The sequence below is a fragment of the Lepisma saccharinum genome, chromosome 21 (assembly GCF_977018435.1).
Source record: "Lepisma saccharinum chromosome 21, izLepSacc3.1, whole genome shotgun sequence".
Lineage (NCBI taxonomy): Eukaryota > Metazoa > Arthropoda > Insecta > Zygentoma > Lepismatidae > Lepisma > Lepisma saccharinum.
In genome coordinates, this window is record NC_139249.1 from 13503606 (window position 1) to 13517600 (window position 13995).

The window sequence follows — 13995 nt, forward strand, 5'->3', positions numbered from 1 at the left end:
AACGGCAATTATTTAACTTTTAAGATTTTGTTGTCCTTAGACTAATTCAAGTTGACCCTCTCCTATTGTTTCTGTATATACACATGTGGCAGTGGTACTTAAAATATTACTGTGTACATAGAAGTGGCTCTTGTATTACAATGCAAAAATATCTCAGAAAGTGTACGTGATAGCAGAAAGATAAAATATTCGAATTGAGCATAAAAATACTATCACATTCTCTTTAAATAAAAGAACTAGAAAAATGCGCAAATTTATAGGACAATGTAATCTACTGAAAAGTAAAATGTCTGAAAAATAAGGACTTCACGTGCGATAAGGTCGTCTCATTTAACACTTCTTGTCCACTTACAAGTCTTTATCGCCAGATAATGTTAAAGATATCCATCGTCTTTCAAGGCCATTTCATATGACTTCTTGATTCCGTGAATGCAGACGGCTATTCTCAGGCGTCTGGTTGTCAAATTTCAAGATGGCGTTGGACCTGCTGTTGTTATTAGGTGTTGCGATAGTTGCTCAAGAATCACCTGTTGTGGAACTCCCTGGATTAGGAACGCTTAGGGGAGTGACTACATTGACAAGAGGAAACAGGACAATTAACTCGTTCCTTGGAATCCCTTATGCAAAACCACCCACTGGGGAAAGACGATTTTTGGTAAGTGAACTTTCATATCTCTCTCACAGTCAAAGTTTATACCGGGTGGTCAGAATTAAAGTTGCCCTACTCCGAATGCTCTGGAGCCCGTTCGAAGCATCAGATTGCGGTGAAACTTTGTATGGAAGCTATGGAGACCACGGGAAAGAGAATGTTGATTTTTATTACTTAGCATATTTATTTTTGATAAGGGTGATGTGTTCCCTAAACATATAGAAATTCATATTATGAAGAAAATAATTAAATTACGGTGCTTTTTAAGGGCATGTTTTGGCATATTTGGCCATTTCTGCGTGATAGAGCATATTTTGATGGATTTTCGGTCACATTCAGCATATTTTTACATTTTCAAGAAATATTCCAGTGGATTCGTTCTTACTTCCATGTTTACTCGAGTTTATTATTTTTTTGGACTGCAGCAAAATGTTTTTCATTTTTATTTGAAAATTTAGAGAAAGTATTCATCTTGCATTGCAACTTAGGGCCCATAAATTGAACTAAAAATAGTACGTATGTGAAAACATCTCAGCATTTAGATGTTGATATTTGAAACAGTCCAGTTATAAGGGCATATTTTTCAGATTATAGTGCATATTTTGTACAATTTTAGGTCATAAGAGCATATTTTATTTTGCATATTTTGGTGATTTTTAGGTCATAACAATCCTAGCCCTACTGAAAAAACTTTTCACCACCAGAGTGCCTCTTCGGAGTTTCCGACGTAAACTCGGAAATTTTGGGAATTTACTTCAAAGCTATAATTTTCTAATAAAAGTTGTAAAATTTTTAAATGTACAGATTTTTTTAAAAAAATATATAAATTCTAGATACCTAGAAGGAATGCTACAGCATATCATTTTGAGTGCAATCGATCGACGCGGACCAATTAGGCCTGGGTTATATTGGAAAATAGAGTTAGCATGGTTGATGAGCGGAGATTTCTTATTTCTTATGAGCAGAGAACGGATTTTTATGTGTAAATACATATCTTCGTGTGATGCTGAAATCAATGTTATTTTGTATTATCTTTATGAATTGCAGTACATTAGCTCAAAAAAGTTATTTTTATTTTCCATATTCTTTTAGTATATATTTTAATATTCCATATACATGCTGTTATTATATTTTTCCTTGTTTTAAATATCAAATTTGTTCCGTTCATCTGTAGTCTACTGTTTGATTTTTATTCTCTGCGTCTTGTAAATCTTGACAATAGACAGAGCATCTGTTATTCTAACATTTTGTCAACAATAGAGAATGCAAGCTTAAGATTTCGCGATGAAATCTATTGCATTATTTAAATATACTCTCATTATTTCATGCGATAAATCTGTCTTTAGGAACAACAGGAGGTCCACGTTTCAGCACTAAAAAGAAAGTTTGGTAGTTCATTGCAGTAGCGTAACTAAAGTCTGAATCACGCGGAACTGGATTTTCTGTAGGACTGCCCTAGTTGGCGCTGGACTGGCTACCAATTTGCTAGTTTTCGCCTTACACGATATTTGTTACCGCGTACTTGTCGGTAGACTTTTGTTCCCATAAGACATTGCGCAGAGCAGACAATCTGTACTGTAAAGATGGACGAGCAATTTGAAGAATGTTGTAGGAGAATTACTGCTTTGTGCTTTTATTAAAAATTAAAAAAGGAAAGTATGGACTGGAGATTGGCTCGAAAAAAATAGTACCGAACAAGCTTTTTAATTAACTCGGGGTATGCATATTCAATATTCATACATGAGATTCGCAGGATTCATTCACAAATTTAAAAAAAGTGAAACATTTAATTTAATACACTTGTAATAATAAGGATTTTCATTTTCGGCTAGTTTTATTTATCACGTACACATCTCAGCGCTTTGCATAAATACCTAAATATTAATGAACTGAACACGAATGCACTACACGTCATCTCGTTGCTTTTTCTTTTATCGAGACACTAACGAAAACAGCCAACAATCGGAAATCACAGACAATAAACTCCCCTTTGCAAACTCACAGATTATCTTTACATGCCCAAACTTTGCTCTAATTGGCTGTTGCACAGAATCCAGTCAAGGAAAGTCAGTAGCAATTAGAACATGTCCTATTCCTCCAAACCAGCCAGGCAGCCATCACATCCGGGCAGGTAGCCAGTTTGCCAACTAACTGGTAATCCAGTCCCGTGTGATTCGGCCTTAACACGCTTTGCACCCCCCGCAACTTTCAGCTTTGGGCCCCTACTCGATTAAAAAAATAGCTTTCCTTTCTACATCCTACATTTATATTAGGTTTATACAAATATGAAAATACATAGCCTACATGTAATTTGAACCAATGTAATAACTGGTACGAAAGGTTAATACAACATACATACAGGGTGTCATTTTAGTCGTGTTCATGGACCACAAAAGTATAGAGGACATCAAAACTAACAAATTTTCTCAGTAACATTTTTCTATCATTGGTACGTCATTTCGGCGTTACAGTCGTTCAAAAAAGCCCATTATGCCACCTATACATACTGGTAACTCAAAATCGCATCGGTGACATCAATTTTTGCGGTGAAAGAGTGCACGTCAGTGTTGCAAGGAACAAACAAAGTTTGTGAAAAACAACATCACATCACATTATGTGCTGTAAAACGATACGAAAAATGATAGAAAGGCAAAGTATTGAAAAGGAAGTGGTAATATCGGATGTTGTCTCAGCCTACATGTCAAATTATTTACAAATCTCGATTCAAAGTTGAAAGTCAGCGTTGCCAGTGCATTTTCTTGCCTGTCGTCTACCCTTCGAAGACTTGAAATATTCAGGTAATGAAGGGTTTCTTCTAATCTGCTAATCCACTTTCTAGTGGTTAACATTTCTCTTTGCAGCTGTAGAGGCATAAAAATATATTATGTATGATTGAAAATGTATTTTAACGTCGAAAGGAAAACTCTTGTAAACTATTGGTCATTCTTAATTTATCATTCGTACTGCGGCTCACACCGCACCGCAGGTGTCCCGGGGGTGTTATATACGCCACTGGCCCATTTCTTTGCTTTGGCAACAAAAATAAAGCACGTTGTGTACTTGAAGTTTGCATTTACATGTAAATCCATATCTTCATATGAGGTTAATATCAGTGTGCATTACAATTAATGTCATGGAACATAAGTTTGCTAATCAATTATTATGGAGACAGAAAATATATCATATTTTTTATTAGAAATTTGCATCACAATGTCATGTAAACATGATTAATTTTATTTAAGTAGGCAAACTACTTGCTTTTTGAAAATTGCCATTTTTCACAAGTGTAAGTCTTATTTCGTATTTTGATGAAAATAAGTAAATAAATATTTACATTTATGTAACGATTTTTTGGTAAATTCGCCAAGTTTTTCTACCTTCTGCTTCACGTTGTCTTCCAGGCACCGGTTGACGTAGATCCTTGGGAAGATGTCCTGGATGTCTCACAGGAAGGGACTGGATGCCCACAAAACTTCATGGGAAATGCGGAAGGGGATGAAGACTGCCTCACGCTGGATGTGTACACCCACGAGGTATGATTACATTCTGATTTTCGCAGGAGAGTCCTTTTTTTTTGGTCATGACCAGCGGTCTTCCATGCGATTTCAAAGAGCAGAGTATGGTCTTTCTTCTACTGACTGCGACAACAAGGTGGACATTTTTAAGCATTTTTGGTGAAGAAACGTTTGGTTTGTATCTTCCAGGCACAAATGAACCAACTGAAAGAGTATTTTCAATTATGAAGAATATTTGGACAAATGAGACAACTCATTACCGTTGAAGAATAACTGTAAAAGTAATATTTTTGTTACCCTTTACCTGACAAAAGTAACTGGTTAGTTACTTACTTCAAACAGTATATCGTTACAGTTACTCCGCAGTGGCGGTGATTGGGTTCCAAAACGGCCGCGGGGGGGGGGGGGGGCGGCAAGGACATTTTACATTCCCTTGGTAGCGTATCAATCCCTAAGATTATATGTTTATTTTATAAAGTCTCTCTGAATGCTTCACGTTGACCAGGGCATTCACTTGTTTTTCTCAGTTGTCCCAGCCTCTGAGGCATGTTTACAATGCACTGTGTTGCGCTATGCAAACCTCCTGAGCCATCCAGGAAACAGGTAGTTTCTTCTGCCTATGGAGTCGGCGGTTTGCATGGTGGCAATTAAAAAACACGATTCGGCATAGAGGAAGAGCTCGATGGCCTAGTGATATAGAGGTGAGACAAGCTGAGAGAGGGCTGACTTTTGGGATTGGAGTTGCGAAGGAAGAAGTGGTTAGGAGAGCAGTAGGTCAGAAGTGAGACGACGCTCTGGTCGACAAATTGAGAAGCCAACAGAGGACTTCGTATATTCTATTCAGCCTAATTCATCAGATAGACAGGTAATTATCCTAACACCCAGCCATGATTCAGGTTCAAAGGTTCACAAAACCCAACGAGTGACCATTGTCTTTTCTGCAGTTTAGTTCCTTAGTGTGAATTTGTACTTTTCGCATTGCCAAGCGTTAACTCGTCATGCCAATGACGAGTGCTCTCATCAGAGGATGAATGATGAGTAATTTACATCACCCAGCAATTAATTGCACAAGGACTGGTTCAGATCCCATCATTCTTTAGAACGACAAGGTAGATAAGGTTTGGCACAGTGCGAGAGCAAAAATGACAAAAAGTGTGTGGGGGTGAAGGGGGCAACTGCCGCCCCCCCGCCACCCTTAATCGCCGTCACTGGTTACTCGAACAAGTTAGGCCTGTTGCATATAATTCGTTACTTCTATAGTGTGTCTCAACCTTAAAAATCAGAATGGAAGTAAATGGAGTACTTCCCTCTCTCTCTAATACATGAGTTTTGCCAATAGCTCTGTCCTTCTCTACCACCGCTGCGTTGCCAGATGTTACAAAATGTAAAAGTCATACATTTCAAACAGTGAAATCATTGTCCTGTTGAGTTTTTTATGCTCTGTTTAATGACGTCATTATATAACCTGTCATAAATTCATGTGATCTGAAATTTCCATAATTATGCAATTTTGCAAAACGCTTAATTTTTTTTCTAGTAAATACTTCAAAAGCCATAAATATGAAATCGCTTGAACAACTTCGCTAGTTTTTTTTCTATGGGATCTATGGTGTTTGTAGATATGATATTCTTCGAAAGAGTAAATTAATTTGCTTATTTGGATATTTTGTATAAATAATCAGACCGTAACACGAAAAAGTTGGTTAGCGAGAAACTTTTCGGTTTGTCGCGATACACATGCAGACCAAGCGAGAAAAGTGTTGACAATTGTTGAAGTTATTTTTAGAATGCATTGTTACTCCACGGCACCGTTATTTATTCCGCAATCGTAGTTTGTTTATGCGGGCTGTCTCGCGTATCAAATTCATTGCGCGCCACCAAGGTTACAATCAGTTGCAGGCATTTGCCCCGGTTCGTAGGAAGTGCAGTGTGCTTTATTTTCCGGAAAAAAATATATCTTAATGTTTGTTCTTGTATTTATTTAATTCTGTTTATGTAAAAGATACAACATTCAACGAAAGAAGTAACAATAGTTGCGTGTATTACACATATAATGCAAATGTAAAATAGTAAATAGTTACGTCGAAATATAAAGATTTAAATGTAAATCTTGAGGCAACTATCGCTCTCCTTTTCAAAATGCATCAAATACATAGATTTTGAAGATTTCCTATACGATATTAAGGATAAATTTGTCACAATCATTAGCAATTAACAGCGACTCGATCTTCCGCCGTTTGTAGATCTGGCAACGCCGCGCTCCATTTAACCCATACTGACTTTTAAAGTTGAGGTTTGCGAGGGTATAAAATTCACTAAAAAGCAAACATGAGATTTTTGAAATCCTTCGAATTTTTACGAAATTAGCAAAATCTCTATGCTTCCAGTAACAAAATACTATACAAATTTTGAATATTTCTGTTTTCCTCAATGCAGGTATACTCTTGGAACAAATAGAAGTTAGGGGATGTTCTCAATTAAGTTGACTTTCCATTTCTTTAACTTTCAAATGAGTTTGGAAGGCGTTCTCTACCGCCTTGAAACAACCACTTGCACAAAAATCACTGCATTGAAAATATGCCGGAATTGTTTTTAATTCTTTTTGGATAGAATATGGGCCAAAAAAAAAATCATGTTACTAAAATCTCGTGCAATTATTTGAACTTGTCAATTTTTTTCAAGGTGTAAAATAGGGAATGATGGACTCATTTTCCATTCTCAATTAAAGACAATGCGTTTTCTGGATAGCTTTCAGAGGATGCTGGTTATCCTGTGTTGGTGTTTATCCACGGTGGAGCTTTTATGGGAGGAAACAGCAGAATGGCGAGGCCAGAGTTTCTCATGGACGAAGACATTGTGCTAGTCAGCATCCAGTATCGCCTAGGCCTCCTGGGTAATGTAGTTTCACTCCTTTTTAGGACTGAGCCGATACCAATGTATCGGTATCGGAAAGTATCGTTTGTAATTTACTTACCGATACCGACGGGTACCTTTGTGGCATTTTCGTGATTCACGGGCTCCGCAAAAATACCTCCTGGAAATTATGCAAATTTCGTAATTTCTCGTTATTTCGTACTAGTTATTGCGTGGAAAAAACTTTATTTTGTGATGACATAACGTAATTTAATAGCGGCCTCCTGTGGCGGAGTGGTTAACACATCGGGTCCCGGGTTCGAATCCTGGCCTAGGCATGGATTATTGTGAGTGTCCATTCATCAATTTCATCACATCATCACTCATCCAAATTAGCCAAAAAGTGGCACAAAATGCGAAGTAAATTAAAGCAAAGCAATCAATCAATTTAATATTCTACGAGTAACGTAATTTTTCTATATTTTAAAGCAAACGTCTTCCTCAATTCATGCATATAATTACAACGAAATACTTATGCTCATGGGCGTTGCTAGAAATTTTTGCAGGGGGAGTGGGGCAAATGATAAAAGTTGAATAGCAGAAAAAATAACACTGAGTATTATTATCACGGTTATAAATGTCATTATACAATAATAAATATTATAAACTAATAAAAACAAATTTTATTCGAAATTAAGAAAATAATATTAAAAATTATTGTTATTATTGTTAAATAAATGTGGAGACTCGATCCACTAAACGAGTGAATATCAGCACAATTATTTTCCATTATTTCTTTTGCATTTTATGCAGTTAGTATCTGAAATGCATTTTGATATTAACTTTTGCACATCTCGTTCAAGGAAAGGCTTTAAACGTTAGGGGATTTTTTTTTTCATAAAGTTTGTTGTGTGTTAAAAGCTGTGGAACCATTTTGTTCTTAGGATGAAATGGTAGAATATAACCTTGTTTCAAAATTTTTACCCAATGTTTTCGATCCAATGTATTTTTACTTTGATTTCTGTTCGAATACTAACTACATGAACTATTTTTCTGTTCTTAACAATAAGAGCAACATACTTTCTGCTTTCTTGTATCTTTAAATGAACGATATCAGTTTCCAGGAGGGGTCCATGCACCCGTTCGACCCCCCCTCCCGACGCCCATGCTTACACACTATCGTTAATGAATTTTCAATAACTTTTAATTATTATAATTTTCAAGTATCGGTTCAACGTGGTATCGGCTCAACGTTACTTATTATTTAGGCTAGATGAAAATATGTAGTATAAATGTTACGCCTTTTATTTTAGAATTGCTTTGCGAAACCAGTGAAAATATGAAGTTTATATCGTTTCGAATATCTTCTGGTTCTAAGAAAATTGTTATAATATAGCTGAATCTAGAGCTCTGCAATTTATTTTGCAATGGTCTTTCTGATGCCTCTAAGAACAGCCACTTTACCTTGTCTCTGTTCGATACCCGGTGAAGGCACACAGAACACTATACTATTCTGATGCACTTACTCGTTTTCATGTCGCCTGAAAATTCACGTTTTTTGAACCGATCATGTTTGAGTGTTCTCACTGATAAGTTCTGCTTCCACATATTTACTTCCTGAATTCCGCCATTCCAGGTTTCTTGTCTCTGCAGACGGATGATGTTCCAGGGAACGCTGGGATGCTGGACCAGGTGAAGGCTCTCCAGTGGGTCCAGAGCTACATTGGGAATTTCGGAGGTCTTCCCAACCGGGTGACAATCTGGGGACAGAGTGCTGGGTCCATAAGCGTGAATTATCATCTGGTCAGCCCTTTGTCAGCAAGTACGTACGCTATAGATATATCCTATAAGTCCAGTTGTTAATTGCATTTCAAATCTTCTATAAAGATGATACTTGGACTATTTGCCTTTTCTCCATATTTCTGTTGTGAACAGTACTCGAAGTGAGGAAGTGGGGATGGCATCACCCAGCTAGCAAAAGATTTGCAAAGCATCCTCTTGTTAAAACATATGATCACCCCTCAGCCACTTCAAGTGCTTGTTATGGACTCGGATCAAGAATGTGCTGAGACGATCTCCGTGACGGAATGGTTAGCGCAGGGGTCCAGGATTCGAATCCCGACCTGGGCATGGATGCCCTTTGTGAGTGTCCTCATCTTCGCGATTAGCCAAAAAGCGAAGTAAAATAAGTCAAATCAATCAATTTTAGAGAGAGCTTTCAGCTTTATTGTTTTACCCCTTTATGTTCCTTTAAGTTATTTCTTCGATTTACAACAAAAGTCTTTAAGGATATTTTTTTGTTTACATTTCACTTCAAAAATATTAAAAGTTCATTTATATTCCTTATACACTCCTCACAGAAAGTTTGGAATATTATTATGTTTGGCAATAGGCGATATTCACGGTGGCATATGAAAAGACGAAAACGTCCACCAGACAGAAACCACGTGTTGTTGAATTCCAAGGTCGTGTCTAGCACCTATTGTCTAATATAACAATATTCCAAACTTTGTGTGAGGAGTCTCGTATTATCCTCTTACAAGTTTGACATACAATTATTGAAATAGTTTCTCTTATTTGTATTACCTTAGTTCAAGCATCCATTCATTAATCATTGTACATTAAATATAATCATAAGAATAGTAGTTTATTTTATGTAACGTACAGAACACAGCTTCGATATCGCAACACGCCATTTCATATATTTGTTCTTGCATCGGTTGTCGAACGAATTGAGTTGTCGACTCATGGTCTGCGAAGTTTCGGGTTAGAGTCCCGACCTCGGCATGAATGTTCAATTTTGATTGTACCACCGTCAATTTCATCTAATTTTACTTCAACCTCATCGTAACGATGAGTCAAAAGTGGCTCGAAAACGGCGTATTTATTTAATGCATTTATTTTGGAAATTAACAATGAGGGAGCTTTCAGACCGAAGTGACAGGTGACAAATGACAAGAGGACTTCACACCGAAGTGACAGGAGACACGTGCACCTCCAGTTTGTGCAATATATATATATATATATATATGCGCGTGCGACCACCAGACCGAAACGACACGATGCACGATATAAAGAGCTTACAGACTGAAGCTGCACACCGGAAAGTGACAAGCAACACGGGGTTTTAGACCGAAGCGGCAAGCGACTTGATACATGGGCCACTTCAGTTTATAAGAAAGCATGGATGCGGGAACAGCAGACCGAGGCGACACGATGCTCAGTATTGAGAAATCTGCCCGTTCTTTATTAGATGACATGTCGCTTCGGTCTGAAAGCTCCCTTACAGTTTTTATAATCCACCTGAATTGTACTGGTTCATAAGGTACACAGAAAAACAGGATTACTTTGAATTAACAAAACACAATTGGTCAAGCTTTTTGATAACCGTAAAGACAAAATTTAATTCCCTTTACTAAATAGAAAATCTGCCTAAATGTTTTGGTAACTAAACAGATGTGCATGATTACTAAAGGGATTTGGTTCCGGTGAACAATAATTAGTTTGTCGCCTATTTGAACAAATATTTGGTTACAACAAACTATCTTTTGGTTACTCCAAACTAACTCCTTTCTCTGTATATTTATTAGTTTTTATTCTAAACAAAATAATAACAACAACCAGTGAAGTAGCAACATATCGCGAACCCTGGGCGTTTTTTAAAACTTGAAATCTCAATGTGAATCGATACAAATCCTTCAGGGATATGTCAGCAAATTTTCATATTTAAATAAATAATAATAAAAATTACTGAAGAAAATTATATATCATAATTTCATTTACCCTAAACATGTCTTCCCATGTTTTCTGGGAGCTGAAATCTGAAGCTGTAGAGCTGCTAATATTATCCATGCCTATCTTGAGTTATAAACATATTAAAATCGGGTGTACAAGGTCAACATAAAGAAGACAAGACAAAGTACTTTTCATTCAAGAAAATAATAAATGGGTAAAAATGTCCAAGTAAGTTACCGTGAATTTTTGAGTAAATGTTTCACATGAGAAATACGTAAAATAATTTTTTTGCAGCCCCTTAGGAATTGAAAACCAGATAAAACCGAATGTTTTAATTTTATTGTTTACAAAAATTAGCACATATTTTTTCTCATTTCTATTACATTTTTTGTATCAACCCCATGGAACGCGAGACCCCGGTCGCCCACTCCTTGCTACGCCACTGAAAACAACAAAGGTGTTCACTAGTAGTAATATAGGATCAAATACTGAACTGGAGTAAACATACGCTTCCCAATAGATCTTTTCCAGCAAGCAATATTGGAGAGCGGTTCCCTTCTTGCCAATGAAGCAATGGACAGGAATCCTGTAGCGACTGCCCTGGAGATAGCAGAGAGTATAGGGTGTTCATCGGCCAATCTGACCGCGGTGGCTGCTTGTTTCATTTCGACCCCACCAGAAGGTCTCGTTGACGCTCTCAGTGAGTATCAGGTGAGAATTCGTCACCGTTTGCCCTATTTTTCTTTTTTCCTTAATTTTCCTATTTTTTTGTTCCCGTGAACAGATTCGTAGGCTTCCAGTGCAAAATGATTGATTGATTATGTTATGGGTACATCAGCACATAGGCTATTCTTGCCCATCAGACAATACGGGGATGAGCCGCATAACTAAAACAAAACTAAGGACAGAAGCCCAAACAAGAAAATTTATATATATATATACATACATACACAGGGTGACTGGTAATTAGATGTATTCCCTGAAAGGGGTTAAAGTAGAGACAATTTGCAATAAATTTGACCATATGATACCCCGTCCGAAAATTAGTACTTTACGAGATAATCGAATTTCAATTGTTGTTTTAAAAAATGACAATTTTCCACATAAAAAGATGAATTCAGAAAAAACTGCTCATTGTATGGAACTTTTTTCAGCGTTTTCTAATAGCTAACAAATAAGTGGTTCGTTGAAAAAAACGTTTTTCCCAAATAACAATCACATGTAAGTACCGGGTGGGTCTAAACTTACAAGTGATGATAAGAAAATGCACTCTTAGTTTACTTGGCAACGAATTAATAACAAAACTGGTATGACACGAAGCGTACAAATTACTTAAATTACTTCCTTGTGACATCTGCTATCCAACAAGGTACACATGTTGCTAACATTCACATTTGTGTACAAGAAATAATACTTCATTCATCTTCATGTGAATGGAATCAATGAACAATACATTTAAAGAACATTACACGTCTTGCTCAAAGTGGGCACCTCCGTTTCGAATGCAGGCACACAGGTTTTTACGAACATTTGGTCTCTTAACTCGTGATGTGATGGTGTCCTTGATGTGTTGACCAGCTGTTAAGATCCTCTCCCTGAGCTCTTCTTGCGAGTTTACCGGTGTCTTGTCATGTGGCTCCAAATGTAGAAGTCGCAAAGTGTGAAATCGGGGGATCAAGCCGGCCAGGGAATCGGGCCGCCTCGGCCAATCCATTCCTATGGGTAATTTTCATCCAGCCACTGTCGCACGCCCTGGCAGAAGTATGGATGGGCGTCATCAACAATATTTTGATCGAGCCATTTTTTCTGCCCCAAATTTTAAATGGCATCACTTATGAACATTTTTTGAGAAACGGGATGGCAATGTTGTTGGAGGATGTGCCTCTAGTTACAAAACGTGACATGATTTATCAGAATGATGACTGCCCAGCTCGACCCCCCCATCGATTTCACGCCTTGCGACTTCTACATTTGGAGCCACATGACAAGACACCGGTAAACTCGCAAGAAGAGCTCAGGGAGAGGATCTTAACAGCTGGTCAGCACATCAAGGACACCATCACATCACTAGGTAAGAGACCAAATGTTCGTAAAAACCTGCGTGCCTGTATTCGAAACGGAGGTGCCCACTTTGAGCAAGACGTGTAATGTTCTTTAAATGTATTGTTCATTGATTCCATTCACATGAAGATGAATGAAGTATTATTTCTTGTACACAAATGTGAATGTTAGCAACATTTGTATCTTGTTGGATAGCAGATGTCACAAGGAAGTAATTTAAGTAATTTGTACGCTTCGTGTCATACCAGTTTTGTTATTAATTCGTTGCCAAGTAAACTAAGAGTGCATTTTCTTATCATCACTTGTAAGTTTAGACCCACCCGGTACTTACATATGATTGTTATTTGGGAAATTTTTTTTTTCAACGAACCACTTATTTGTTAGCTATCAGAAAACGCTGAAAAAAGTTCCATACAATGAGCAGTTTTTTCTGAATTCATCTTTTTATGTGGAAAATTTGTCATTTTTAAAAAAAACAATTGAAATTCGATTATCTCGTAAAGTACTAATTTTCGGACGGGGTATCATATGGTCAAATTTATTGCAAATTGTCTCTACTTTAACCCCTTTCAGGGAATATATCTACCAGTCACCCTGTATGTATGTATATATATATATATATATATATATATATATATATATATATGTATGTATATGTATATATATAAGTATATATGTATGTTGTATATATATACCCTATATGTTGAAAACTTCCTCATTAAATTGTTACAACTAATTGATTCATTCATTCATGACTTAACGAACACTAAAACTACACTGTTCCCAATGATAAAAATTACCTTACCTATTAAAAGCTGATGCTGTAAAGGGACACTCAAAACACATAGGACAACATGGATCCAGGCCCCAGAGCCTCGTTGGCTTGCAAAGTTGTCTTTTGGGTGCCTTTACCAGGTCACCCATTGCACCCAATCAGTGCAAGAGTTCATTATGTAAATTTTCTTGTGCCTTGCACTGCCTATTTCGACTGTTAGTGTCAATTTAGAGTATCAGTACTTGTAAGTAAACTGCTTTTAAATTCGGACAGAGAATAATGTAAGTGTGAAAAATGTGTTGAAGATTTTCCCACGGGTGAATTAATATTCTGTGCCCTATTAACTTCTTGCTAAGTCGAGAGGATATTTTTTGGCTTGTAACGAACCCTTACGAATTCAATGGTTC

General features: G+C 37.0%; 1 protein-coding gene across 1 annotated transcript in view; it reads left to right on the top strand.

Moving 5' to 3' along the window:
* Positions 1 to 508: 508 nt before the first annotated feature.
* LOC146003963 (cholinesterase 1-like) overlaps positions 509 to 13995 on the top strand; it is a 41667-nt gene continuing 28180 nt past the window's right edge. The window contains exons 1-5 of the mRNA XM_083142486.1: positions 509 to 655; positions 4051 to 4182; positions 6913 to 7057; positions 8654 to 8839; positions 11273 to 11463. Of these exons, the coding sequence (XP_082998612.1) occupies positions 4126 to 4182; positions 6913 to 7057; positions 8654 to 8839; positions 11273 to 11463 (579 nt within the window). The 5' untranslated portion in view covers positions 509 to 655; positions 4051 to 4125. The remainder of the gene's footprint in view (positions 656 to 4050; positions 4183 to 6912; positions 7058 to 8653; positions 8840 to 11272; positions 11464 to 13995) is intronic.